The sequence below is a fragment of the Dermacentor variabilis genome, chromosome 5 (assembly GCF_050947875.1).
Source record: "Dermacentor variabilis isolate Ectoservices chromosome 5, ASM5094787v1, whole genome shotgun sequence".
Classification (NCBI taxonomy): domain Eukaryota; kingdom Metazoa; phylum Arthropoda; class Arachnida; order Ixodida; family Ixodidae; genus Dermacentor; species Dermacentor variabilis.
The window spans coordinates 160461556-160489084 of NC_134572.1; the positions used below are offsets into that span (position 1 = coordinate 160461556).

Sequence of the window (27529 nt, forward strand, 5' to 3'; positions counted from 1 at the left end):
TCAACTTATTCTCAACCATACACTAGTATACAACACTTTATTGTCACCATTCAGGAGCTTCTCCTTTACCGCCGCCAAACCCTTCTACTCTGTGAGGGTTCGGCTGTAGTAGAGGCTGTCGTTGAGTAACAAACATTTTCTGTGCGCACAGGTGCTGTGTAACTATGGCGATGTGAAATTTTCAGAGTAATTCTTGAAAAGTGCACCTTCTGTTTGTTTTTAAGCCGTTGTTCACACACCGACTCGTCTCTGTGACGCATCACGGCCTTGAGAGTACCATAATTAGTACATTAGTAAAGCCCTTGTAAACGCCGAATGAAGCGCAATGAGGTTATTGCACGCGTTGATGCCAGGCGTCATCTAGATCAAATCAAGCCTGGGCCCCTACTTATGGCGCATTTCTGAATACAGGAGGTAGACAGAGAAATGAAGTCTGTGGACGACGATTTTATGGTTCGGAAACGGCCTTGCAGGGCAGCCGAATTGAATAATTTTGCAACTGGTATACTATTAGGCCCTTTTTATTAGGAAAAGGCATTCAATCATTCATTACTTGACGTGTTCGTGCGTGCGTGTTTGGGGTGGGGGGAGGGAGTGGTGTGCTTGTGGCCACGTCTGCAGCGTTCAACAGCTGTAGCAGACGATCCGCGCTCTCAGGTGAAAAAAGTGTCAATTATTTGAAGAAGCGCCTACATTTATTGTAGTCGTGTTTTTATTTCTTGAGGTTTGTTTTACATATTTCTGAGAGTTTTAATTCTACACAAATTGCTCTGCATATATATACTCTGAAAGAAAAAAAAAAGCTTAATGGAGCACCATGCTTCAGGTGTTTCCGATGGTGTCTCGTAGAAAGCTATCAGATCGCACGACCGATTGACATCATTGACCCATTTTACTTATAATGGGCAGAGGCGGATTAAAACGCGGAGAAGCGCCACTGCGGCCTGTAACTACCGGTGTTGACCCCATCCGACGTGACTTTCAGAATTATCCTGCATCCACTCCATCACGGGCAGGAAGTATTCGAGAGTAGCCGATGCATCCATAGTTTTTCGCTGACCTTCACTGATCATTTCCATAAGATCTGCCAGGGGTTTTGATGATCCAAGCCTAAGAATTGACCTGAAATGTAAGACGAGCAGCCGCTGTAATCTTAGGCAGTAGGCTCCTGGACAAAAAGCAGTTTGTAAATAATGTTGGCGCCTCTCGCACCCGTGTGAATCTAATACACAAATAGGAAAATCACGAACAGGCAGTGTTTTAGGCTTCTGAGTTTTCTGATCTTATCACTAGCAAACGGATCCATAAATGCAACAAAATCACGGCAAAAAAAAGAACGTGATTTACGTGCATAAACTTCGCAGAACGAACAAGCCGTGCCGCTTCAATCGACATTCGCCTGTCAGCGACACTTTGCGTGAGCGGGCATATCAAACGTATGAAGCTTACGCTGAATAAATACGACCAACCGTGTAGGTAACGAAGTTTGTTAGCGTAAGATAGTAGAGTTTCCTTAAGTACTAACCGCCATGCGATCAGTGTCGAATAGGGGGCGCTCGCATGGCGTTTCACTCTTCCTGTGCAGGCTCAAAGTGCAAACTGCACGAGTGGCTTCCATCCTGTAAGAACCACGGTCACCGTCTAAAAAAGTCCGAAGCTCCATTTGTCGCTCGTTTGCGGGCTTTTTGTCGCCATTATCCCTCAAGAGAAAAGTGTATAATAGCTGTGTCTTACCAGTACTCACCTACGGGGCAGGAACCTGGAGGCTTACGAAAAGGGTTCTACTTAAATTGAGGACGACGCAACGAGCTATGGAAAGAAGAATGATGGGTGTAACGTTAAGGGATAAGAAAAGAGCAGATCGGGTGAGGGAACAAACGCGAGTTAATGACATCTTAGTTAAAATCAAGAGAAAGAAATGGGCATGGGCAGGACATGTAATGAGGAGGGAAGATAACCGATGGTCATTAAAGGTAACGGGCTAGATTCCAAGGGAAGGGAAGCGTAGCAGGGTGCGGCAGAAAGTTAGGTGGCCGGATGAGATTAAGAAGTTTGCAGGGACGACATGGCTACAATTAGTACGTGACCGGGGTTGTTAGAGAAGTATGGGAGAGGCCTACCTTTGCCCTGCAGTGGGCGTAACCAGGATGATGATAATGATGATGATGATGATGATGATGATGATGATGATGATGATGATGATGATGATGGTGATGATGATGATGATGCTGATGATGATGCGGGCTTTTTGAGGAAGCAAAGCGGGAGCATCGGCGCCGACATTTGCCTGATTTTACTCGTGACGTTACCACGTTAATCGCGATAAGAAAAAAAAAAGACTAATCGCTATTGAACTGTCAACTGATCAATCGCCGAGTCCTATATACACTTCCGACATCAGGTAGAGACGCAAAATGAGCTTATTTCGGCATCGCATTCTTTTTTAGTTCTATTTGTTGTTTTTCCGTGAAAACAAAGTGAAGTTGAAAAAAAATCTGTCTCTACTGTCCCGCCCAAAATATGGTACCGATGACGTCAGCGGGGCGTTACGAATTCCAACAGATCTTCCTTCCATACGGTCCGTTTATGCAGTAAAACGTATTCAAATGTTGACAGATGGTGTATTTGCTTTGTTTCAAATGCAAGGTTGCAAACGGGTAAGTAGCATACATATATATATATATATATATATATATATATATATATATATATATATATATATATATATATATATATATATATATATATATACCAGGAAGAAAGCAGTTCTGGGTCCGGGTAAATATTCACAGTGAAGTAGACGCGCGTATGAAGCGGTTTATTGACGTTTCGGCCGGGGTCCGGCCTTGATGAAGGCCGGACCCCGGCCTTCATCATATATATATATATATATATATATATATATTGACACTTTAGTAAAGCAATGAAAGGAGCTAGTTTCATGTCCACCAACTAGCCTCGTTCCACTGCCTTTTAATAATAGCCCTTTAATAATGCGTGTACTTATAGTGTATGGGCTCGCCTCCGAAAAAAAAAAAGAATACTGTTGCAACGAACTTACACGAGACGTCTGCCTGCGTCTTCAGAGCCGAAAACGTCGCATTCGTGCAGTGGACCCGTGCGATTCGCTCCTCCACACAGGTACTTGACGATCTGCATCTGCACGACGAAGCTGCACATGGACCTGTGCAGGACGGCGCAAGGAGTGAACATGGGTTCGTGTGCAGAATAGCTGCCGGGCGTACTGTATGCGACCATACAGCATTTGCATTTCTTCAAAACGCGTCCATAGCCCTTCAGGCCGTAGCTGTGCTACATTCGACAACCAACACCAATCGAACAGGAGAAGCGGTAGCTTGGGCTTCCAGAACCCCCGCTTCGACAACCAGCGGACTTTATCGAGGCAACTATGCCAAGACAACGGCTTCCTCGTTCGGACACTGATCACAACACCAGCACTTTATCTAACTGTGGCCCAACTGTGTTGCTTAGACTGCGCTAAACACTTGTTTTGTAGCGGAAAGCAGCCCAAGTTCTAAAGCTGCCAAATTTGACTCACTAAAACTGCACAAAAACTACGGATCGTTATATATGTTACCGTGCAGATAAATCGGACAGCACATACAGTGCATGCCACTGGCAAGTCCATGCATTTGCGGCTTCGTAATGTGATGGCTTCGCGAACGTAAAAAGAAATAAAAAAATGTCTGCGTTACTGCGGCTTACTCCCTATCTCGTCTTTTATCCTGTAAATGTAAACTTTAATGAGCGCCGCTTAAGTGCCCTGCTAACGTGTCGGCATTCCGTGTTATTACTGCTTTCTTTGAAAAGCGCTGGTTAATGATTCAAGGGCTCCTTACGTCCCAGAGCTGCATTTAGATCACGAGAGGCGTAGTCATGGCGACCCTCCAAGTCAAGGTTTCTCAGATGTTCGAAATGGTGTACGTTCTAATAAATTAAAAAAAACAATACTGCATACTTTATTGGCGCTAGCTTACTTTCGCAACCACCACGCAAGAAGAGACAGCGCTACTCCGGCAGATACTGATTTTATTCCCGGTGCTTCAATACAAAGGAGACCATCAGATTTCTGTTTCAAACCGGTAATTTATCCTGTTCGTACGCTTAAATAAAAGACTTATATCAACGTGATTATTCAGCACGTTATTATAAAGCAAATAGCAGTGAGTGAGATACGCTTCGCATGCGTATACAGGAATCGGTAAGTACCGCTGGTTTTAAGTACCGTGAATAAACGTATACTATAAACGTAACTATATATAGCGTGGTCGCAACAGCTTCCATCCCGTTTCAACAGGAACGCTCATAAAATTCATCCAATCGAACTGGCTATTGCGAACATGCCGAAAAAAAAATCGACTTGATAAAAGTTTAATTTTGAGCCAGGATGCAGCGAAGTGAATATGCATGGGCTATCGGTAGTACTATTTTCACTGTTTGTATTTTAGTTTTGATCCGCGCTTTCAACGTTGACTTACATGAACAAATAAGCGGAGATTCAGTGAAAACAACCACCTTACTACTACTAAGCGCAGTTTTGTCATGCTGCTCAAGTACTCTAATGTCTCCCTCAGCCTTTACATCATCGCTCAAGGTAATAGGTAAGGGAAAAAATGCACTTGCACGACAGCATTTGCAGGCGCCTCACTTACCTGATTCGGTTCATGTGCGCGCGAAAATCATAATCCGCGGGTGAGCGGAAACTGCCCGTCTGGGTATCCGACGGTGAACGTATTCCTTCGTATTTTAGTCTGAAAAAAAAGAGAAAGATTTTTCTTCAACGAAAATCTCTCGAAGTGGGCCACAGAAGGGGCATTCCTGTATGTCGCATTATATTGGCGTCTTGGAGCTTCTTAGAAAACCGTAGCAATTAGTGCAGTGCGCAGCCGCAGATTTTTGTTGAGCTGTGAAACAAGATACCATCACGCTCTGTGCCAAAGTTACCTTCGCATATTTTATATTTGTGCGCCCAAAAAAGCCACTGTCCTGCTGCTTGAGCCACTGTTTTTGTGTTCGATCGTGATCGTGGTGTTGTGTTGCCAAGTGGCGCAGAAAGCCCTAAAAAGTGAGGCAGAATATTCATTCATTCGTTCATTCATTCATTCATTCATTCATTCATTCATTCATTCATTCATTCATTCATTCATAAGTAATCATTTAAGCAAGCGCACACTTGAGTTGCCTCATATCCCAGTACATTGATTACATACGTCATTCATTTACTCATTCGTTCGTTCATTCGTTCGTTCGTTCGCTCGTTCGTTCGTTCGTTCGTTCGTTCGTTCGTTCGTGTGTGTGTATGTGTGTATGTGCGTGTGTGCGTGGGTGCGTGCGTGTGTGTGTGTGTGTGTGTGTGTGTGTGTGTGTGTGTGTGTGTGTGTGTGTGTGTGTGTGTGTGTGTGTGTGTGTGTGTGTGTGTGTGTGTGCGTGTGTGCGTGTGCGTGCGTGTGTGTGCGTGTGTGTGCGTGTGTGTGCGTGTGTGTGCGTGTGTGTGTGCGCGTGTGTGCGCGCGCGCGCGCGCGCGCGTGTGTGTGTGTGTGTGTGTGTGTGTGTGTGTGTGTGTGTGTGTGTGTGTGTGTGTGTGTGTGTGTGTGTGTGTGTGTGTGTGTGTGTGTGTGTGTGTGTGTGTGTTTGTGTGTGTGCGTGTGTGTTTGTGTGTGTTTGTGTGTGTGTGTGTGTGTGTGACGAGAACCACCCGTGATGCCAACGAGCTATATCAAGGCCGAATGACGCCGCGCTGCAGCATGTCGTCGGCGTGCTCACTGATAACTTGACGCTCCTTGGCTGAGACACGGTACGGGCGCTGCCGCAATGGTGCGTTGGAGCCAGTGTCGATGTTATGGCTGATGGTCGATGTACGGCCCAGAGTAGGCTGAGCGACGTCAAAAGAAGAACGAAACTGGGCAAGCAGGTGAAGACGCTAGGAGCGTTGCTAGGAAATGAGGTCATCGGCAACGAAAGTTGTGAACACGTCAGGTGATGGCGAAGCAGAAGTGGAAAGTGCACAGAAGTCAGTGCGCTCTTTATACGAAGCATCTGGCACGTCGATAATAATCATGTCATCAAGGGGCTGAACACGGCCAAGTGCTTCGCCGCAGAGAGCCTTCAGTGTTGTAAAAACGAATTGCAAACAATTATGGAGCTAGGACCGGCTGAAATGTCAGTTGTGGCGAAAGGAAGAGGATCATCATTGTGGGTTATGAAGAGTTCCGAAGGAGTGAAGAGGACAGAGCCTTCAGAGACAGCGCTGCAGGAAACGGGAACAACGGCAGGCGAGGACGGCGGTAATGCAATGTGTTCTCGAAGGACCAGATTAGCGGGAAGCTTAGACCGCCCTTCTCTTGGTGACGGCTTGGCTATATTTATTTCTTCAAAAATTGTGCACCGGGCTAAAACGACTTACCAGCTTATGACTTATGGAAGTCAAGTTCTAGCCCAAGACATTCCTATTCCAGGTCCTGTCCCACTGACATTAGTTGCTGCTCATTTCCCCGTAAGGCATACTGAGTACTAGTGTTCTTGGTACAGTAATTACGTCCTGTAAAAAATAAATAATTTTTGCCGCGGTCTTTAACTCCCATCATTCGTCGTGGGGCTGTAAGACCACTTTCGAGTGGCAAACGTTTCATGTGTTGGGCTGTTAACAATAATTTATCATTCATTAACGCAAGAACACTCCCATTTATTTGTAGTCAGTCATTTTCCGCAATAGATATAACTTTCGCTACCTCTAATTTGTCTATTCCCAGATGGTCTGCTAGAAACTCAGGCACAGGCAGTGATCATCCTCGTATAACTTTTGAGCTTGAATGCCCGTTGACCCAAATTATTATGCATTCAAATACCTTTCATAATTTCAGAAAATTCAAACGGGTCTTACACATGGCGTTATCTAACCAGCAATAGGATAATGAAGAAGAAAAAGAAAAAAATTTCCCGCTCACATCACACAAAGGCGATAGTTGGACTATTTTTTTTTCCCGATGAAGGCTTGCCCTTAAGGCATAATTCGTGGAGCGTATATCTGTATTATATGTGTGCTGTGAGGCCTGTGTTGTGTATGAATTGAAGCAGTGTTTTGTGGAATCTGTTGTCATGTATCCAGCGGTCATAGCTGGTTGTCACACTGTAGCGGAGGCCGGCTTCCAGTAGGAGACGCGAGCGTTCCGATTGTAAACCCGTACATGTCCATATTAGGTGGTATGCATCTGATTCCACCACAGGAACGGAGCAGTATGGACACGTAGCACCCAGTGGTAAATGCGACCAGTTCCACCTTGAGACAACAGCCGGTGTAAGGGCCACCCCGGCCCGAAGCCTCCTAAGCACAACTTCCTCCGCCCTAGTAAGGTGAAGGGGGAGGGAGCAGACACACGGTGGGATAAGAGCGCGTGTGTCCTGCCGGAGAACATTTTTTACGGGCTCGCAGCGAGTTACGGGGTTGGGGTGGGAGGGGAATAGGTGGAGGATCAGGATTAGGAGGGCAGTGTGCCTGCTGGTCAGCAGCAATGTTGTGAGGGTTCGCTGAATGGCCTTGAATCCAGTGTACCTTGACGGAAGTAGCTGTCTTACTATTCATAGTGTGTATTCTCTCGCAGATTTCCATCGCCTTATCAACCTTCTTGAGTTCCTGAATAGCCGCTAAAGAATCAGTGAAGATATCTAGTTGCTTGATGGTAGGCAGCTTAGATGTCGCATCTTGCACAGCGTCGTGGATGGCTTGAAGTTCCATTACTAGAGCGCTGGCTTCCGTAGATAAATAGCGCTGGTGGCCGCTGATGAAATTATGCGTAGTACTCAGGAATGATGTCCTTCCGCCGTCTGGGAGAATGGCAGCATCCGTATAGACTTTGCAGGTGTTAACGCATGATGCATCGACGATGTTGTGTTCGTCAATAGTACCTGTTGTATCGCTGCGTCGTAACTTCGTTGGCTTATTAGTTGTGATGCTGGTGAATTCCCAGGGAGGCATTGGATAGGGCTGATCGTCAATCCGAGAGCCGCGGTGAAAATGAGCATGCAACGCAGCGACAGCCGGAATAAGTTGCTTTTTTATTTCACGTGCTTTTTCACGTTGCAAAATTAGCTCTGCAATTGTGTTGAGCTGGGCATGTTCCTGTAAGGTTGGTATCGGAGTGATGCGGGGCAGTGCTGTGATTGTGCGCATAGCATCACGATTAATCGTCTCCAACTGTGCCAGCTGTGCCAAAGTCAGCCGTTGAAATTGTGTTTGATATAAAATTCGTGGCTGCAAGACTGCACGCACCAACCGTCGAGCTACGTCAGTACGAGCTCCAGCTGCTTTTGCTGCAATGCGACGAATAAGGTGAAGTGTTTTTGTCGAACTCTGTCTGGTTTTACGGAGCCAGTGTGCACCACTGCCGGATTGGTGAATATCGAGACCCAGTATGCGTACCTCAGAAGCCTCAGGGATTGTCGGACTTCAGCACGCGCATAGTTGATGACGCGATTATTTCGAGAGAGAGCGAGTCTTATCCAAGTATAACGTCGTGAGAGCAGGATGGCAGAACCACAAGCTCGACAATGTAGAGAACGCCCTGAATAAGAACTCTTCCTGTGCATGCCACTGAACGCTTAACTGGCTGGGCGCTTGCTGTGCGGAGAGAAAACTCAGAAAGTGGCGTCGTAACTTTTCGTAGAGCGCGAAAGAGGCGTTCGTTCAGTACATACACGGCTGCCCCAGTATCCATTAGCGCAACGGTAGGGACGCCGTCAACAGTAAGGTCGACAACGTTCGAAGGCGACAACGGAGGACTTGTAAAGAATGTTGGCGAAGCAGTTCCTGCCTCCTGAAGCTCGGCGCTTAGTTTTCCTCTTGCGGGGGTGAAGGATGTCGACGTATATGGGAGACAACGAGCGGCAATGCGGGGAAGGTGAACGACGTGCAAGTAACGGGCACTCGGCTGTTGGCCTGCTCGACTGCTGACTAAAATAAGCGTCGTGTAAAGGTTGCACGTCGGCGCAGGGAGGCGACTGCACCAACCATCAGAGTGAAGCATGCGGCGGCGGCACAGTCGTGCGACATGTCCGCCGGGTGTACCGCTAGGCGTAACATATGGGCCTGTTGTTTTGCGTGCCCCAAGCATTTACAAAAGCGGGGGCAGGTCGGTTGACAGGATGATGAACGGGTGGCAGAAGCCATGGATGTGTCGTAACGAGCGGTTGGCGAAGAGGCTGCGCAGGCGACGGATGCGCAAGTGAATGGAGCAGCAACAGGGTACTGCTGATGCTGCATTGGTAGAGCCTCAGCAACTTGCTCTTCAATAAACCGCCGGACTCGCGGGCCGAGCTGTGTAGGCGGCGGTTGCAGCAGCGGATGTGTTGGGGCAGCAAAGCGAAGGGTAGTAGAGAAATCTGACATGCAACTCCCTCCCGCACGATTGCTTGGATTTGTGTGAGCAGGGGCGAGTGATCAGAGCGGACGGCCATGGCAGAGAGGGCTTCGTCGGCCACTAAGGGGCGCCTGGTCAAATCTAGTCTGTCTCTTCAACTCGTAGTAGCTTTGACACAAGTTTATGAACTGCAACTACGGTACGCGGACTCTTGGCGATCAACATGTGAAAAAAATGTGCTCATCGACGCCCTTCAATATGTTCTTCACCTTGTCATTTTCAGGCATAGAAGCATCCACACGTCTGCACAGGTCTGGAACCTCTTCAATATAATTGGTGAATGTTTTACCCCGTTGTTGCGCTCGCCTTCTTGACCGCTGCTCGGCGCGCTGCTTGCGGGTGCTACCGGAAACTTCAGCGAAACTGGTCTTGAGCGCTGACCAGGACTTGAAGTCGGCTCCGTGATTTTTGTACCACAGGTGAGCCACACCCGCAAAGTAGAAGATGACGTTATTTAACTTGGAGGTATCGTCCCAGTGAATTGTACAAGCTGAGCCGTTGGTACGAAGACAGCCAGTCGTTGACGTCATGCCCATCCTTACTGCTGAATACCACTGGATCTCTGTGCCAGAGCAGGCCACGGACGGTGTGGGCAACGTCTGCTGGATAGAGTCAGGCATGACTGGTGGCAGAGTCTGAGACCAGAGTTCCAGTTTGGAGATGTTCTTGAATACCCAGCACCTCCACCAATTGCAAAGGGGTGTATTTAATAACTCAGCTGGTAGCGCCAAGCGCAACCGAGAAGTCAGGCAACGTAGAGCAGAAATCGCTGGATGGCCGAGTGGCTCTCTCTCTGTCGTGCCAAGCGCTGGCGATCCGGCTGACTCACTGGTTGCACTGCTGGTACCGAATAGACAATCTGGCTGGCCCTTGTCCGTGTCCTCTTCTTCTTCCTTACAATTCATCCATTCATTCATTCATAAGTAATCGTTTAAGCAAGCGCACACTTCTCGCTTGCCTCATATCCTAGTACAGTGAGTCCATACGACATTCGTCCATTCATTCATTCGTACATTCATTCATTCATTCATTCATTCATTCGTCCATTCATTCATTCATAAGTAATCGCTTAAACAAGCGCACACTTCTCACTTGCCTCATATCCCAGTATAGTGAGTCCATACGCTCGCGGGCTACAGGTTCGTCCAGCACTGTCCACATCCACTTGCTAGTTGCGATTCCATGAAACAGTTGTCCGACGTGGTCGAAGGCGAGCGCCAGTAGGTGATGTGTCTCCGCAGCTGCTTCGTTGTAGCAATGGCGAGGCGTTTCATCAACGGAAATAAAAAAGATGGGAGTTCAGCAAGAGCGTGTCGCTATCCTGGAGCTGCAGATTACGGTGGATCTTTTATTATTGCTGTTTTTATGGCAGTCATGAATGTCTACAGAAAAAAAGGTATTCAACTTCGCTGTACAAGCATTAGCCCTCTGTCGAAAAAATCTCGCACACGAAGGTGAAGTATCCTCCATAAGAATTAATGTCGTATGTTCACATTCTCTATATGATATATGTTATACCAACTAATATTACAAAGTTAGGGGATATGATAATTATGTGGCATGTGGACTTCATTTCTATATAACTCGAAGCTGTCAGGTGCCAATGCAACAAGCAATGGAAAACAAGCAGCATCTTTCAAGAAATATAATAAACGGGAGGGGATGAAAATGTCTGTGCAAAAGGAAATAAAATCATGCAATTTTTCGTCCTTTGCATCAAGAAGCAACTTCGAGTTTTTTGCTTACCGGGATCTGTTATTCCAACTCCGAGATGTTCTCGAAGCCGTCTAGATTGAATGGCCAACCATGACAGCGCGTCTGCAACAGCTTCGTGGAATGCTGGTCGAACACGACCAGAACGGGTATCAGTCAAAGGAACAGAGAACTTAGTCATTTTGTTTGTTGTTGATTGTTCTTGTTAGCTAATTAATTAATTAATTAATACGGGACGCAAAGAAATGTGGAAAGTGTATAGAAAAAGACAGTGCGTCCAAGGGTGGTATAGCCTTCGTCTGCAGGGCTTCTTGTTTCTCTCTATCCTTAATATTTAAAGAAAATAATACAATTAACGTGACTGTGCACGTAAATCGCTTCGGTTTCGCTATTCGTCCTTCCTTAGACTGCTGATGTGCTCAGGTGCCCAAGAAAAGCACGTTTCCGAGAAAGAGAGAGAGAGAGAGAGCTGCGTTCAGCTCTGCAAGAGTTCCACCGCCTGGGGCTCCCATGTTCGCGACAGGAAAATATCCTCTTCCCCTGTCGTAATCAGCTACCAGCCTTCCTGAGTGTCGTCGAGTACCTCGACTCGTCGGGGCTATCGGCGAGACTATAGGAAATTTCTACAAAGACGGATGGCCGTCACCTCGGCCTTCCTGATCCGCCACTACTTCGCTTCCATCTCTACGACCCTCTACCTTTCTCCCTCCTACACTCTTTCTCTTTTAATCCCATCTCCTCCACCCTGTTGGCGTTGAGCCGTGGTCCCGCATGGGTTGCAGAAAATAGTGCTAGCCTTTCCTCCTTCCCCACAAGAACCACTTCTCTATCTATTCACTTACCTGCATTTGCTCCTGTTCGAAAGACATGCGGCAGCTCCGCGTACAGCATGAAGTAATACACGTGTCCCATCTCGTGGAACACTGTTCCGAGGCTACCGACAGTTGCTTCAGTGCAAATCCTAATCCTTTTTCGAAGAGAAAGCAATACGGGCACACTGGTCAGTGAACAACGCTGAAGCACGTGCATCTGCCAAATCTTTTAGCGACCTCGCGCGAGCACGGACTTCCTGCACGCCATGGCGCCTCAGGACAGGAGCAAACCAAAATGGACGACTCTGGTGTGCGCACGAGCTTTGTGAGCATGAGCTTTCATAATTTATTTATTTATTTATTTATTCCAGACGTATAGGTACATGGTAGCACATAACGCCACTTGTACATCGCGTGTTTGAGAAAATGCCGAAAGCAAGTCGAGGTTATGCGACTTCACACTGCTCCCGTCGCCTTGTGCTTGCATAACCTTGACCCGTTTCGCAAGCTCGCTCCATCGTATACATCGTGCTGGAAAGTACAAGAAAGTGATGCTCGCTTCAGCTAACTAAAGATTTGGCTGGCTGTACATTGCATGAGAGCACGTTGGAGTGAACCCGCTTCCTCATAACCACTTTGCACACTAATTCTTTCGAATTCGTGAATTACCTGGTTATAGGAGGAAGCCAGTGCATTTAAAGTTCGAACATACAGCCGTAGTTGTACACAAATTTATGTATTCCTTTCGAATTTATCGAATTCGATTTTGGGGGGATTCGTGTACATCAGTAGTAGCCAAGGACTATAGGTCGCTTAAACGAACTTATAGCTTCCTTGCCATGCATAAACATAAACCGCATACGTGTCAGCAAAATTGTGAGCACAGCTATGTGATGGCTGAGAGCTCTGAGCAATAAGAAATGCATCGGTATTTAATTACATAGAATGAAAGCGCTGCTATGTCAAGGATTTATTTCAGCATTTATGAATTTCAATTCAACCATATCTAACGTGACGAAAGCGCTGCCGAAGACGATCCCGCTGATTTCACTTTTCTTCACGGGTACTTTGGTAGACTTTTGGAAAGATAGATTAGAGTTCAGAGGCTATTTTGTGCTCAAGTAATCGCCTCCTTAGCAGTACATTTGAACAAACCCAAACGTAATGTGACAAAACGGCTCCAAGACGGAACACACGGAAACAGGCATGCACGTGTGAAACGCTAATTTCAGATTTTCAAGATTTCTCAATGTTGTAATCGCGATAGGTTCTCCTAAGGTTAAAAAGTGCCAGAACGTTACAACTGCGGTGCAAAAGACTCGGCAGACTTGTGCAATCTTTGCAGAATGACAACGCAATCTTCAGCGAAGCTGTTTATTTCGAACAGTTGTGTTAGTAATGTCTTGCATAGTATTAATGAGGCCGCATATATTAAGCTTATCCCGCACATGTCCCGTAACATGGCCTCTAGTTTCAGCTAATGTGAACTCGATGTCTCAGTTCGTTCTCCCAGGATAACGGGAAAACATGATTATGTATAACGCATGTCGTAAAACGCTTTAGAGTGATTAAATAATTTACTGAAAAAGCCGGAATTAACCCATGCCCTTTAAATTTTGAGCACACATCGGCCATAACGTGGATCCTACTTCTAACGTATATGATGAACACGGTATCATAGCCCTTTTTCCAAAGACATAACGCAAGCATTCTACAGAGTTTGTAAAACGCGCACAACACTTTGGAGTACTTCCATCAGTACATTATCGATAAGGCTTTTCCTATTGAAAAGGGAAAACCCACTCACTTTATGTTCTGCATACACACAACCCCTGGCATGCCCATAGTTTCCATCAAGTGCGAACGCGGTGCAAAATTCAGTTGTCCCAAGAAACGTTATTTATAACGGCTGTATAACGACGTCAATCACATGCATCAGTGTAACACTAAGCTTTCAATTAGCCCAAAGACCTTATACTTTGTTAGAACATATTGGCAGCAATGTGCACCCTCATTTTAGACAAATGCGGACTGGGATATTTTTCATCCAGGGGACACCGGGGAAGCATTGCACACTGTTCGTGAAACACACTCTCGAACGTGTGTATAGGTAATTTCCTACAAAGGCTGTGAATAGGCTGTGAATAGGCTACAGGTTAAACGTTGATCGCACATCGCCTATAACACGTATCCCATCCCCGCGCAAACTTAACCTATAGGTGCCACGTTTAGTTGTCCCAAGGTGGGCGAACCAAGTAAGCGCTTCGTTAAAGTCCCTAAAAGGTCGGAGAGAAAAAAAAATCGGCAGCACGTTACACTCCTGTAACACGCGAAGGCGAAGTCCTGCTGCATACTTGGTAATGCGCCGTGTCGCATCTTCACGTTGCTGCTTTCGCAGTTCGGCTTCTTCGGCTCGTTTTCGACGCTTAGCTGCGGCTTCGGGCGCTCGTGTAGCGGGGTCAGACTCGTGCCAACGACGTTTCCATTCGACGTTACGTTACGTCCTCTAAGCAGGGGATAGAAACTTATGGTGTTCTATACCTTGTACGGGTGATTTCAATGCATGTATGCACTGTTCGCTTCACTTTGCTGAGCGCTTGTAGCCTCAGCCTTGCGGGAGTACGAGCCATTGCATGTTTTGCTTGGTTACGGAGGTATGAGCCATTACTTAGGGGGGTATGAGCGATTGAGAAGGTCACGTGATTTTTTATTGTACAACTCGACCAGATGCCGCGTTTCTGTACGTTGTTTACGTGATTCCAATAAATGCATGAACCGTGCGCTTCACTTTGTTGAGTGCTTGTAGCCTCTTCATTACGAACAGGATGAGCCATAGCACATTTTGCTTGCTTAGAGGGGTATGAGCAATTGCTGATAATGATAGTTTTCGTACTATTGGACCGGGCGAAGCATTTCTTTTTCAAGGTCATCGGGGGTATGAGCCACTTAAGTCTTTCGCCTTAAAAATATTTATTACTGTGCCCGTCATCAACCCACACATGTAAAATTTATCTGCATATCACCCTACAGTATGCAGGTTGGGCATGCGCCCCAACCTGTATAACTATAATGTCGCCGCTACATTTAGGTCTCCCAGGACACCGGGCGAACTTTCTGCGCGTTTTATGTTACGCAGTGAATTAATTAATTTATTCATTTTAACGGCATACGGCCTAATCTGCTACAATTATTTTCGTTAATTTCTGCCAACTTTAACCTGTAAATTACATCTTTTTTAACATATGAAGTAACACTGCTGCCCTCACTCAATGAACGCGAATGTTTCCTACCTGTAATCTTGTCCATCGCAAAAGTCCCAAGCAGACGCTTCGCAAGAGAAATCGGCGTCCCGCGACGATGACGTTGCAATCATAGACTTCTCCCAAACACTCCTAGGCAGCTGCGGCAGCCCCAAAGAAACGTAGAAGTACTCCGCGTCTTTGAACGCTTTGAATGCAGTAACGTTTTGGGACTGAAAGCACAAAAGGGCAGTTGTGATGGCGCTCGACATTTTATTTACTTTTTATGCGAAGCATACTAGCCGCACAACCACGCTCTTCCTTGCTGCGCCGCGCGCGGCCGCGTAGCTACCATATGACGTCATAACAGCTGCAAAAGCGGAGGCTAAACTCGTGCGCTCGCTTGCGGCCGCGTAGCTACATAGCCGGGTCTCAGCTCGTGCGCTCGCCTGCATGAGTTGTTTCTTCGTCTAGCCGAACCAAATATAGCCAAGCAACAGCAGTTCACCAGGCTAAGCAGTGGTTCAACAACTAAAATAAAGGCTAGTATACTTCGCATCCTGGGCTTGACCTTAGCTAAGCCACTGCTATTTTTTTATTTTATTTTCATTTCAGCATCAGACGAAAACAGAGCCTGATGCAGGGACACGAGCTAAAGGCTGATGGAGCCTGACGCGGCCTCTGACCGTAAACAGTCTACAGCGGTTACAGATACAACACAAATCTTAGAAACAAAGGAAATGAAGTAAAAAAAACGCAACACATCACATCAAAGGCACCTTCGACAACTTCAGCCACGCGGCCATAATGGAAGGCCTCAACAACACTAACTGCGGAAGGAAAGTACACGACCACGTCAAGGACTTCCTAACCGACAGAACGGCAACGGTAGGGCTGGGGGAGTTGAGAAGCGACACCTTCTCCACACCGTGTAAAGGCACACCCCAAGGCTCCGTAATATTGTCCGTGCTATTTAATGTGGCGATGATCGGTCTTGCAAAACGACTCGGCGAGATCCAGGGCATCCAACACGCGATGTACGCGGACGACGTCACGGTTTGGGTCACGCAAGGTTCACTGGGAGAAAAACAAGAGAAGCTACAAGAGGCTGCGCGCTGCGTCGAAAAGTACACCAGAGAGAGGGGACTAGTATGCTCCACAGAAAAATCCGAACTGCTGAGAGTAGGTAGACACCCCACCCAAGCAACACTGGAAGTAACGCTTGACGGTCAAAACGTCCCGGAAAAGAACATGATCAGAATCCTGGACATGTGGCTACAGGACAGCAGAAAATGCAGCCACACCATCAGCCTGCTGAGCAAAGCGACGGAGCAGGTGGGCCAGATGACAACAGGGTCTCCCAAAAAAGATGCGGCATGAAAGAGAAAGACACACTCAAACTCGTCGGCAGCCTGGTCGTCAGCCGAGTCATCTACTCGCTACCGTACCACGCCATGACCAAAGGAGAGAGGGAACAGGCGGGCACGATACTCAGGAACGCATACAAGACGGCTCTCCATCTGCCAAAAAACACGTCAAACGAAAAACTGCTCCAACTGGGCATCAGCAACACTTTCAGCGAACTGGCGGTAGCCCTGGTCGAAACGTAAAAAGCCAGACTCAAAAGTACCCCTGCAGGGAGAGCTCTCCTGACTAGGCTGGGAAGGGACACGAGCGGACACGTAGATAGATACGCAGACGTGCCCGACTGCTTAAGAAAAACAAGAAGCGTTAGGCCAGTACCTAAGAACATGGACCCCAACCTCCATGAGAGCAGAAGGCAGGCGCGAGCCGAATACGTGGAAAAGACACTAGCGCTACTAGACAACACGGTATACACGGATGCTGCCACGTACCCGCGAGAAGGGAAGCGCACGGCCACGGCAGTGGTGGTGGACGGCGACGGGAATCTGATCACATGTGTGACGGCAAAGGCAGCCGGCACAGCGGAGGCCGAAGAAATTGCCGTGGCGCTGGCGGCAGTAGAAGGATATAGGGCAGGCAGGCCTCTAAACATCTTAACAGACTCGAAGGAAGCGTGCAGAAATTACACAAGGGGCAGGATTAGCAAAGCCGCCCTCAGAATTCATGGCGGAGCCAACTTCGCCGAGAGGAACGTTACGCACAAGTTCATCTGGATTCCGGCTCACGCAGGCATAGAGGGTAACGAAAGGGCAGACAGCCTAGCTCGAGAGACCACGTTCCGAGCAGAGCAGTCGCGCGCCCCGGAGTATCACCCACACGCTTGTGAAGGAGGATACACAGAAATCTTAAACTTATACAAAGGGACGAGAGCCAAATATCCACCACCGCACAAAGCTCTAACGAAGGAGGAAGCAACGAGTTGGCGCAGATTGCAGACAAACTCCTTCCCAAATTTATACATCCTAAACAAAATGTACCCAACACAATACAGAGACACCTGCCCATGGTGCGGGGCCACACCCACACTATATCATGTCACATGGGAATGTAAACACAATCAATCATTCCACCAACAGAATAACCCGAGTGCGGAGCAATGGGAGAGTCGGCTTACCAGCTGCGAGCTCACGGCCCAAAGGGCCTTAGTGCAGCACGCTAGCGAGGTAGCTAGGCTCAGTGGAGCCCTTAGGGGCCACCCTTGCCGGAAGAGGCTCCAAGTCGCCGGCGCCCAAGAAGACAACGGAGACCTCGAGACGCTAATTCCTTGAAGGAACCAAATAAAGTTTCCCTTTCTCTCTCTCTCTATAACTCCACACCATTCAATCCGTTAATGGAAGCTGCCAACTTAATAGAGCACTTGTGTAGGCATGACAGCGCTGTGCTCCAAATTAATTCTTACGCGAATATGATGAGAGAGAGGTGGGTAAGCTGGCGCGGATTTCATAGTTAAACCTGTTAGTTAAACCTGTAAGCGTTGGCGCTGGCTAACACTCCCAGGGTTAGTTTTAGTAGTAACACATAAATGCCCCAGAAAGTGGATGGGAAAACGGCGCCGCGGTAGCTCACTTGGTTAAAACATCGCAGGCCTAATGCGAAGACGTGGGATTGTTCCCCATCTGCGGCAAGTTGTTTCTTCATGCACTTTGAATTCCATTATTTTATAATTTCTCTACTTCAATTGTAAGTACAAGTAATTTCCCCTGTGTTGTCCTTGGTGTCTTTCTTTATTGGATTCTTATGCTATGATTAATAAAAATTGGGTCCCTCGGCTAATCCCTTTCTTCACGGGAAAAAGAAGTGAGACGAAGGGCATCGACAGGACACGCGCTGTAAGATCGCAACCAACATTTTTATTGAAGAGGAACGCTCATATATGCGGCTAGCTAGCTGCAAGATCATATAAAAAGTAAAATAATTCATAAAGCTAGGTTGACAGAACAAAGCGGCCGTAAAAGAATGACAGAATACGTTAAACTAGACAGCGTTGCTGGTAAGGTGAAATACCGACGGTACGTTATTGTGCAACACACCCGATGACCAGGATTTTTCTTACCTTCGAGTTCACAGGAGAGTTTTCATCATTCCATGTCGACGCTGTCAAAGGGTCTGTCAAATCTGCCGCATTGCTTGTCAAGTAACCCTGCACGCCTAACCAAAAACGTAAGTTGTGTAAGGTGGTAGTGTTTACTATACCGAGTGTTCTAGCGAACACTTTCAATTTAAGATAAAAAAAAATCTCTGTGGCACAGAGCACAATTCTAGTTGATGAGCTCGTCTACTCTAAGAGGCGGGCACTAGTTTGACAAAAAATTGAAATCCCTGATCGACTAAATAACAAGAGATCCCTAATTATGTTTAACTAATTACATCATGGCCCATATTGCAATTTACAAATTCTCGCCGGGGAGTCCGCAAGGCGGATCCACTTGGAACGAATTCTCAGGATGACACCAGTTTCGAAACATTAATCCCCGAACTTTCCGGAGAAATGCATTGGCATTCCAGTTGCCTTTGTGCTTCAACGCATAAAAGGACGTTTTGTTAAGAGATTAAGAGGAACGACAGTCGCACTCTTAGCGCATGTTTGACGGCGCATAGTTCGTAAATCGTGTCATCGAGGCAATTATTTTCAAGTGGATATGCCTTCCAGTCTCGCCAGCTAGAATTTGTAAATTGCAATACGTGCCGTAAGGTAATTAGTTAAAACTTAATTAGTGACTTTCGTTAATTAATCGGTAGTGCATTTCAATATTTTGTGCAAGCAATGTCCGCTTCTTCAAGTAGACCAGCTCATGGACTAGAATTGTGTCATCTGCAACAGGCAATACAAAAAAATTTTGAAAATGTTCACGCTATGAAACACGCTATGTACTAGAGGTGGGCGAATATCAACTTTTTCGAACATGAATCGCATACAAATAGTAAGTATTGAATACGAAATATAGTATCAAATAGCCAACGCAGACGCATGTATTTGCAGCAGGAATATATATTTTCCAGTAATTAGGTACCACGCCTGTGCTGACTAGTGAGAAAAAGGCAGCCAACTATCACGGGCAATCAGGATTAGTTTGAAACATAAGATCACTAAACCTTATGAAATGAACCGCACGAATAGCATCTCCATATCTTTAGAGCCTGGTTGCAAACAAGGGGTCTTTCCAAAATTCAATGGTTGTTGCATGGCTATCATTCCAAGAACGCTAAATAAATACCTAGTCGTTGAAAATAAACCAGAAGAGTTATGGAAAAAGAAAAGAAAAAATTGCTGAAGGACTTGCGTGCCGTAGACACACGTAAAAAGGCCCGTTGCAAGGAAAACAGCTCTGCGTGGTTGTAGCCTAAAATATAAAAGTGCTATATGACTAGACTGCAAGAAACACTAAATTACAGTATAGAAGCAAAAATCACAGGTTGTCATGTAGGCTTCGGCCGCCAAACTAAAAGAAAACTAAGCTTGCATTACCTATTTTGCTTTTTCCGTGATTAAAAACTTTTGTCGTAGTTTGACTTCTGATGACATACGACACTTTGCTTAGCAGACGGAGGACAGTAACCGGACTTTAACAGTCGCATTGTGCGAAATGTTTTGTTAGTTTTGATATTCGAAAATACTGAATAGGTCATTTTTGAATACGAATACGAATAGTTAGTGTGAAATATTCTATTCATATTGGAGACTTCAAATGTTCGCCCACACCTATTGAAAGCATTTAGAGGCAGCACAGCTCGGGTATATTGCATTGCCAAACTATGCGTAAAAACTAACTGGAGCGGCTCTGGTTATAGATCACGCTATGCCAAAGCCGTGCGTTTGCGGGTGTGAACGCTCTAACCAATATCACAGCAATACATTATGGCTTTTTAAGGAACACTAATCTCTTAATATTAAGAGTGAGAACATTCAGGCAATGCTGGAGCCCACTGATGAACAGGGGTAACTGAATCTCACTGATAAAGTCCTTCATGCGGAAGTATAGGCATAGACGGATAATGACAGGCGGTTTGTGTTTAAGCATATCTTGAAGCCAATTCTTACAGCAATCGCTGAATAATGCTACGGTCAGAGTGCAGTCGTAACGTTAACAAAGCATGTTATTTTAGCGTGTTGACAACACTAGGACGTACAATCGAAAGCGGTTCTGGGGGTTCGCGTTGTCCGTCAAAATACGAGGCGCCGAACTGACATCTGCACATCCATACGTGCACATTTACCTGGACGTTCGCAGGCGCAGACAGAAACGTCAGCGCCGACGTAGCGCACTGGCATAAAAGACAACACAACCAACAGAAGTACCAGCACTGGGCTCAAGCCCACTGTTCTCAAAAGTCCACACGGCTTGTACCGGCCAGTCGTTTCACAAATCGATAATTCCGGAAGTCCTGTAACCGCAAAACGAAAACTAATACTGCGGCGCTCATTGGCCACGTTCTGTCGCTCTTTGTTTGACCCTCCCAGCAAATGCTTTAGAAAATATGGAGTATTAGTTTAGGGGATGCAAGCGGCTTGCGTACGCAAGAACCACGGGCGACGGTACTGCGCATGCGCAGACCCCTAAGTATGTATCTGCGCATGCGCAATACCGGCGCATGCGCAGTTGCGTGCGCAAGCCGCTTGCGTCCCCTAAACTAACACTCTCTAATGTTGAGGCTCTGGCACGCTTGAAGCGTGGTGCGACTGCATCTGCGCTCTTTGCGTTTGCGCTTGCGTTTCGCTCGATCTGTGCATTGCGTGTATGTATAGTATGAACGTGGGGGTTAAATGAGCGCAGTGAGAATACGTGGCTTGCCCTTTAGTTACGGCTTTTCACGTATAGAATTAGGAGGAAGAACGTGCTTTCACGCAAAAATACTGCGCGATTTCACTCAAAACGTGCACGTTGGCTTTTCTGTGCAATTCTATTCGTTAGTACGCCTATTTTGCCAGCAAACGCACTTGTATCGAACACACAATTCCTCCATGCAGTATTATGTTCCTGCAAACCGACATAACAAAAATCTTCGCGTTTCTGTACTGTCCCTTTTTTTTTATTTGCTTATATGTATTTCTAAATATGGCTTGAGATTCTTTAGAGGCAAATAAAGCTATAGTGAACCAATGTAAAACAATGAAAATTCATTCACGCATTATGTATTGTCTTGTTCATTAAAGGGTGAAAATATTACAGAGTGCAGGAAGCATAGCTTAAGTACAGCCAATAAAAAAAAGGTCAAAGCGCTTTACCCAGTAGGTGGACGTGTATAGGACCACTCGGAGACACGATCTTAGAGCCATACTTTCTGATCAGCCTCTCTCGCACCAGGCGGTGCATACGCTGGTACAGCGGGAGCAGTTTGTTCCAGAATGCTTCCGCATCTTCCCTGAACGTCGGCCATTCGTAAGAATTCATGACGTAGTCTGCTGCGTTCCTAAAGCCTAAAGAGGCAGTTGCCATAAAAGAAAGAGGGAGAGAGAAATAGAACACCAGAACGTCTTTTCATTGCGCAGCTATACTGAAGTGAGTACTGAGTATATTTACCATTAATCTCGCTTTCCATGGCGATAATTCTCAGAAGCTCAGAAAAGGCGTCTCCGAAACGCCTTGCCTGCTTCATCCGCTGCTTGAAATAATGTAGGAGCTCAGCGCTGTTCTCCGAGAGGCTGACGATGCGTTGCAAGTCTTGAAGAGAGCGCACAGGCTGCAGTCAGCAGCATAATGACGTCATGCATTCAGAAAGCGTGAAAACTTACAAAAGTCGCTTACGCTGGGAGCATGTGCATACCTGAAAAGGTGAGACGACAACTTTCATCGCCATCTTTCCAGCCACCTTTGTATTGGCACAAGGTGACGTTGGAACGGACGCCTGAGAGCAGCGCCTCTAACCGAAGGTACTGGGAAAAAACGAAAAAGCAACAGGCAACCAGTGCCTATAACGTTAGCTGCAGATATTGCGACCGACATCCCTTTTGTAACATCGCGTGAGTTCGGAAATATGCCGGCAAACATCATGTGCCGTTCAAAAGAAGACCTAGCCATTAATAAAGCCAATGTAACTTGAACTTCGTTTTTCGCCTTTGTCGCGAAAAAAAAAACTGGCTGCTGTAATTAGTTTGACATACCAGGCGTCTTCTTTTTTAGCTGCATCAATTTTTTTTTAAGAAGAGCCTGCGGCAAATGTCACAATTCTAACCCTTGAGCTAAATTGCACGGTGATGCGGTCTACAACAAACCAAAATGCCCAGTTGAATAACTAATATAATTACGCTAATTAATTTTACAATTATTAGTTTACGTACGGCACATATTTAAATCTGCGAATTGTAGCAGGTGAGTTCGAAGACGAGTTCGCAACTTATAACGAATTCTCAGGACTGCGCCAGTTTCGAGACATTAATTTTCAGTGCCCGACGACGTGCAATGGCGTCCCAGTTGCTTTTGTGCTTCAATGCATAAAGCAGCGTTTTCATAAGAAAGTAAGTGGAACAACAGTGCATTTTTACCGCAAATTTGACGGCGAACACCTCAAAACCAGTGCCATCCTCAGAATTCGTTCCAAACCGATATGCGTTGCAAACTCACGAGCTATACGATTCGTAAATTGAAATATGCGCAATAGAGTAATTAATTAAAAAGTTAAATAGCGTAATTATGTTCATTATTCAATTAAGCGTTTCGATTTCCCGTAGAAGTAATGGCCGCTTCATCGACTAACTTAGCTCTAGGGCTAAAATTATGCTATCTGCCGCAGTCAATCTTTAAAAATTTGGTGAAGCTAAAGGAACACCGTGTACGTACATTGCTGTATATGTACACATGTCAGAATAAACCGTATTTATTTTCGTGCATGAAAGGTTTGGGGTCTTTGTATCAGCCATAACCTATGGCACAAAACTAACTGCATGCCAGTGTATACGAGTACATACTCTGCGTGCGTTTGACTTTCCTATCTACCCTCTGTCCGGTGAGTGACTTTTGCATTATTTAGATTGCAGAGTTGGAGCACGCGCACTTCAAATACTTGCAACCGGGAGCTTAAAAGCTGGTGCCGTCACTTAACATTATAGCAGGTGTCCACGCCTGCAACTGCACCCGAGGCACTTCACTATGAATAGCATCGTCAAATTTATGAGTGCACATTACGGGTAACTGCGGCGCCAGGCGTCATTTTTAACATGTACAGAGATAGCCTGAGCCCTTATTGTAACAACTTTGAAATAACTTGCTCAGGGAGGCATTGGTGAGGTATTTGGTTTGGCAAGAAAGATCTCGCGTAATTGCCGGGCTATGTTCTCACTTCGCTTATTTTTTTTTTTTCGCACTGGTCAAGACATTCGAATTTCGCACTGAGAAATCGTAGATAGTCTCGGGCTTATTCAAGTCTTTACTTCTAAAATAGTGGAACTGTAGTCGTGCGTAAAATTAGAGATTCAGAACAGGGCATTCAGAAAGCTTGAGAACGCGCCGCAAGCTTCTTTTCTTTTTAAATCTTTTCTTTAATTGCGCAGTAATTCAGGCACACAGTTGTTCCTTCTTCGCGACGGCATACACATACAACCAGAATCGGCTCTCTCCACATCCCTGTCGCACCCGTAATGGCGCGCTATAGACACGACGAAGAGCACTTACCTTGGCGAGGTTCTCGTCATCCAGGGCGTTCTTACCCAAGAGGGACAATTTGCTGAAAGCGCGTCGAAGGGTCGAATTTGTGAAAGAAGTCCAGTTGAAGCGAGTCGCATTGCTCCAGACCTCACTTTGGAAAGCGGAGTAATGCTGCAAGGTTTCGGTCTTCAAGAGACGAAGAAAGGAAAGACGGTTGAATATTCGCCAAAAAAAAAAACGAATGCAGCGGAAAGGAAAAAGGGAACGATCGCCTGCTTCGGCGAAAATTTCGCGGTGCCTTGGGCGAAGCAAGAATACAGCTTTTTGCTTCAGAATGCGTGCTACATAAAAGTGTTTTTTTTTTTCGAGCGTGAAAGAAGCCCGCACGGAAATACAAGCAAAATTGCCGTGCGACCGGTCGCTCGAGGCACTTTGCGTGCATTCGCGGGCTTCTTCAACGCTCGGAAAAACACTTTTATGTAGCACGCATTCTGAAGCAAAAAGCTGTATCGGGAGCTTTTCATGTTGCTCTACAATTTTCTCATTGACGCTTTTCGTTTAATTATTCGAGACGTTTGTTAATTGATTAAGACAAATTATCCAGTTAGGCGGAATGAAAATAAATCTGGGTATCTCCAAGCGACGGAAAGCAACATTACCTTGGTTCTGTCCCGCTACGTCTCATTTGCATATATTTAATATTTGGCCCAAGTTACGTGGGACGCCCTGTATAGTCAGAAGGACAGAGGAATCGCCCGAATGTGAGGTGATTAGTTGAAGAATATTTCGTTCTTCTTTCGATAGATGCACCTCTTATATTACCGATGTAAGTATCAGGACGACCAAGTTTTCGCGGCAGCGAAACTTTCTTGCGCCAACACAGTCATTCCCGTTGCTGTGGATATGTTTCTCTCTATTACGATTACAATGAACTTCTCGGGAATCTATAGTTTCCTATATGATTGCGAATCAACTATTTAAAAGAAGCATGCAAATTGACGCAATTTGCATCAATTGATGCGCTATTTGATTCACGCGAGCACGCGGGTAGGTACCAGATATTAATTTTCAAAATATGCTTGTGCTGCAGAGCGAGATACTTATGCGGCACGTACACTTTGTGCGTGAGTATCCCGTTGTCACGATACTTATAAACGCGGCGATTGCAAGAAAACCCGCGCGCGCTGCCTTGAAAACACCATACTAACAAGCGCATTGCGCGCGCAAGCAAACGACCAGGGCCACTACTCACAAAGAGGTCTTACGCTAAAAATTTTCGTAAGAAAAACATTCCAGTCAGTCCTGAGGTTGGACATATTATTACCGAAGGCGGTCAGCCGATGCCACAGAGTATAATTACGAACGAAAAGCTTTGCGAATTCGGCTTCGGGTCAAATAAATCATTCTCAAACGCAGATGTTCGTCAGTAACAACTAGATACGCTGTATACACATACGTCACTCCTCGCTCACCAGGCTGACAGCGCTGAGTTCGCTTGGCTCGGCGTTGTAATTCCACAGCGCGGTCGCGATGTCCGCGCACATCCTGTTCTGGGCCGACTCCAGCTCGCCCGTCAGATATCGCTCAGCCGCCGCCTCTTCTTGTCCGGCACTCTTCGAATCGCAGCGCTCAGACTGGCAGGCCGACCCCGCGACGGATATCATGGCACACAGAACCAATGGAAGTATGCGTTTCATGATCGGAAGCTCCCATAGACGGGTTGGCGGGCAGTTAACGCACAGCCCGAGTATGGGCCAAGTCGAGAGTGTCGAGTATACGCGTCGTCGAAACCGATGGTGCGTGTAAGCAAGAAGGTTTCGTGACGTTATCGCCGAAGAAGCGTGCCCGTAGCGGAAACAACCCGTCAGTCCCACAGAGCGACGCGGGGTCAAGGTCACGTCACGGACGATGCCAGTTATACGAAGACCTTTCCGGGTGAGCTCCCATATATGCGTGCGCTCGCTAGCAAGATCCCACGCGTCGCTTCTCGGATGGAACGATTCCAATGCCGCGCTGCCAACGGCCAAGTTTGCGTATTGCGGAAAATTGTCCGCGTATACTAGTATCGGCACTGTACAGACAGTGTCTGTCACGTGCCTGCCGGAAATTCGAGCCGCGATAAGTCGAGATTCGCGACTTAAAGACTGGCCGAATCAGTTAAACACACGAATCAACGCCAAGATGATGATTTAGTATACCGGGTCAGTGCGCACATACAGCATGACTGTGCTAGCAAGTGTGCACAAACGCGCTGCACAGGAACAGTATGCTGGGAAGCTGTCATTGTCGTCATGTTCCCCATGCCGGCATCCTCCTTCCTCTTCGCATCCTATATGTTATTCCCCCGAATCGCTTCCCCAGCGCGGAGTAGCAGGCTAATTGAGGCACTGCACTCAGGCCGACCTCTCCACGTTTTGTGTCACTAAAAAATCTGTCCCTCCCAATAAGGTAAATATATATATATATATCGGCAGCGAAAGGGGTAGCAAGGCTCAGCGTTGCCCTTGAATACAGTGTACTATAGAAGGCAGTAGTACACTGTACCTTGAACTCCTCGGACGGTGTTCAAACAATACGCGTGCGCGACATCTTGGCGCTACCAAATTTACCGGCTCCACGACAGAAACGTTAGGCGCGACACAGAAAACGAGGGAACTTCTGCTGCGCGGTAGAAACAGCGTCCTGCATCTCTTAGGCACCTCCCAACCACGGTATAATGAAATAGCACCGCAGCCGGCGCTGCAAACGTCGTACCTCAATAGTGCACAATATGAGACCGAAGAAAAAAACTAACAAAAAGCCGCCAGCGTTTGTAGGTCTGTAGCTTGAAGCGCTGAAGTCACTGTATGCACCACGATGCACTATGCGCACGGTTGCTCAGCAGAAACGCCATAGTCTACATACTCCTATGTGCGCATAATGCTCACGCCAGCAGCGTAACTACAAACTGGTCGCAAACCATTCGTCACACGGAAGCTTGCTTCTGGGGCTTCGCACTAGAGATGTGCACGGTCTCGGGCCGGCCCGAAAGCCCGGACCCGGCCCGGCGCGCGGGCCAGGCCCGGGCCATTTGGAGATTCTCTTACTCGGGCTTCGGCCGGGCCCGGGCCAGGCTTTCTACGTTCGGGCTCCCCGATCTTGACTGCGTACCTTATGCGAAAATATGCTTGTCGTCTCGCATGTAGGTACAGCAGGAAGTGCAATGTCTTTGTTCATCAAAAATGGAATCTACAGGGACGGGATAAAATACAAACGCTAACAAAAGACAAGCGAAACCTAGCAGAGGCTAGCTTCAACGAGTGGAGCGACGCAGCCAGCAACCAGAC

The 27529-nt window shown here is 46.7% G+C and overlaps 1 protein-coding gene across 1 annotated transcript; it reads right to left on the bottom strand.

The window, feature by feature from the left end:
* Nucleotides 1–659: 659 nt before the first annotated feature.
* On the bottom strand, nt 660–26008 carry LOC142583283 (angiotensin-converting enzyme-like). The gene is made up of 13 exons (XM_075693689.1): nt 25676–26008; nt 24231–24389; nt 22387–22495; nt 22143–22283; nt 21848–22039; nt 18677–18771; nt 15250–15431; nt 11990–12114; nt 11181–11273; nt 10531–10675; nt 4674–4772; nt 3062–3184; nt 660–1122 (listed from the first exon to the last, which is right to left on the bottom strand). The coding sequence occupies exons 1-13, from the start codon at nt 25898–25900 to the stop codon at nt 951–953; spliced, it is 1860 nt and encodes a 619-aa protein (XP_075549804.1). The 5' UTR covers nt 25901–26008; the 3' UTR covers nt 660–950.
* Nucleotides 26009–27529: the final 1521 nt, after the last annotated feature.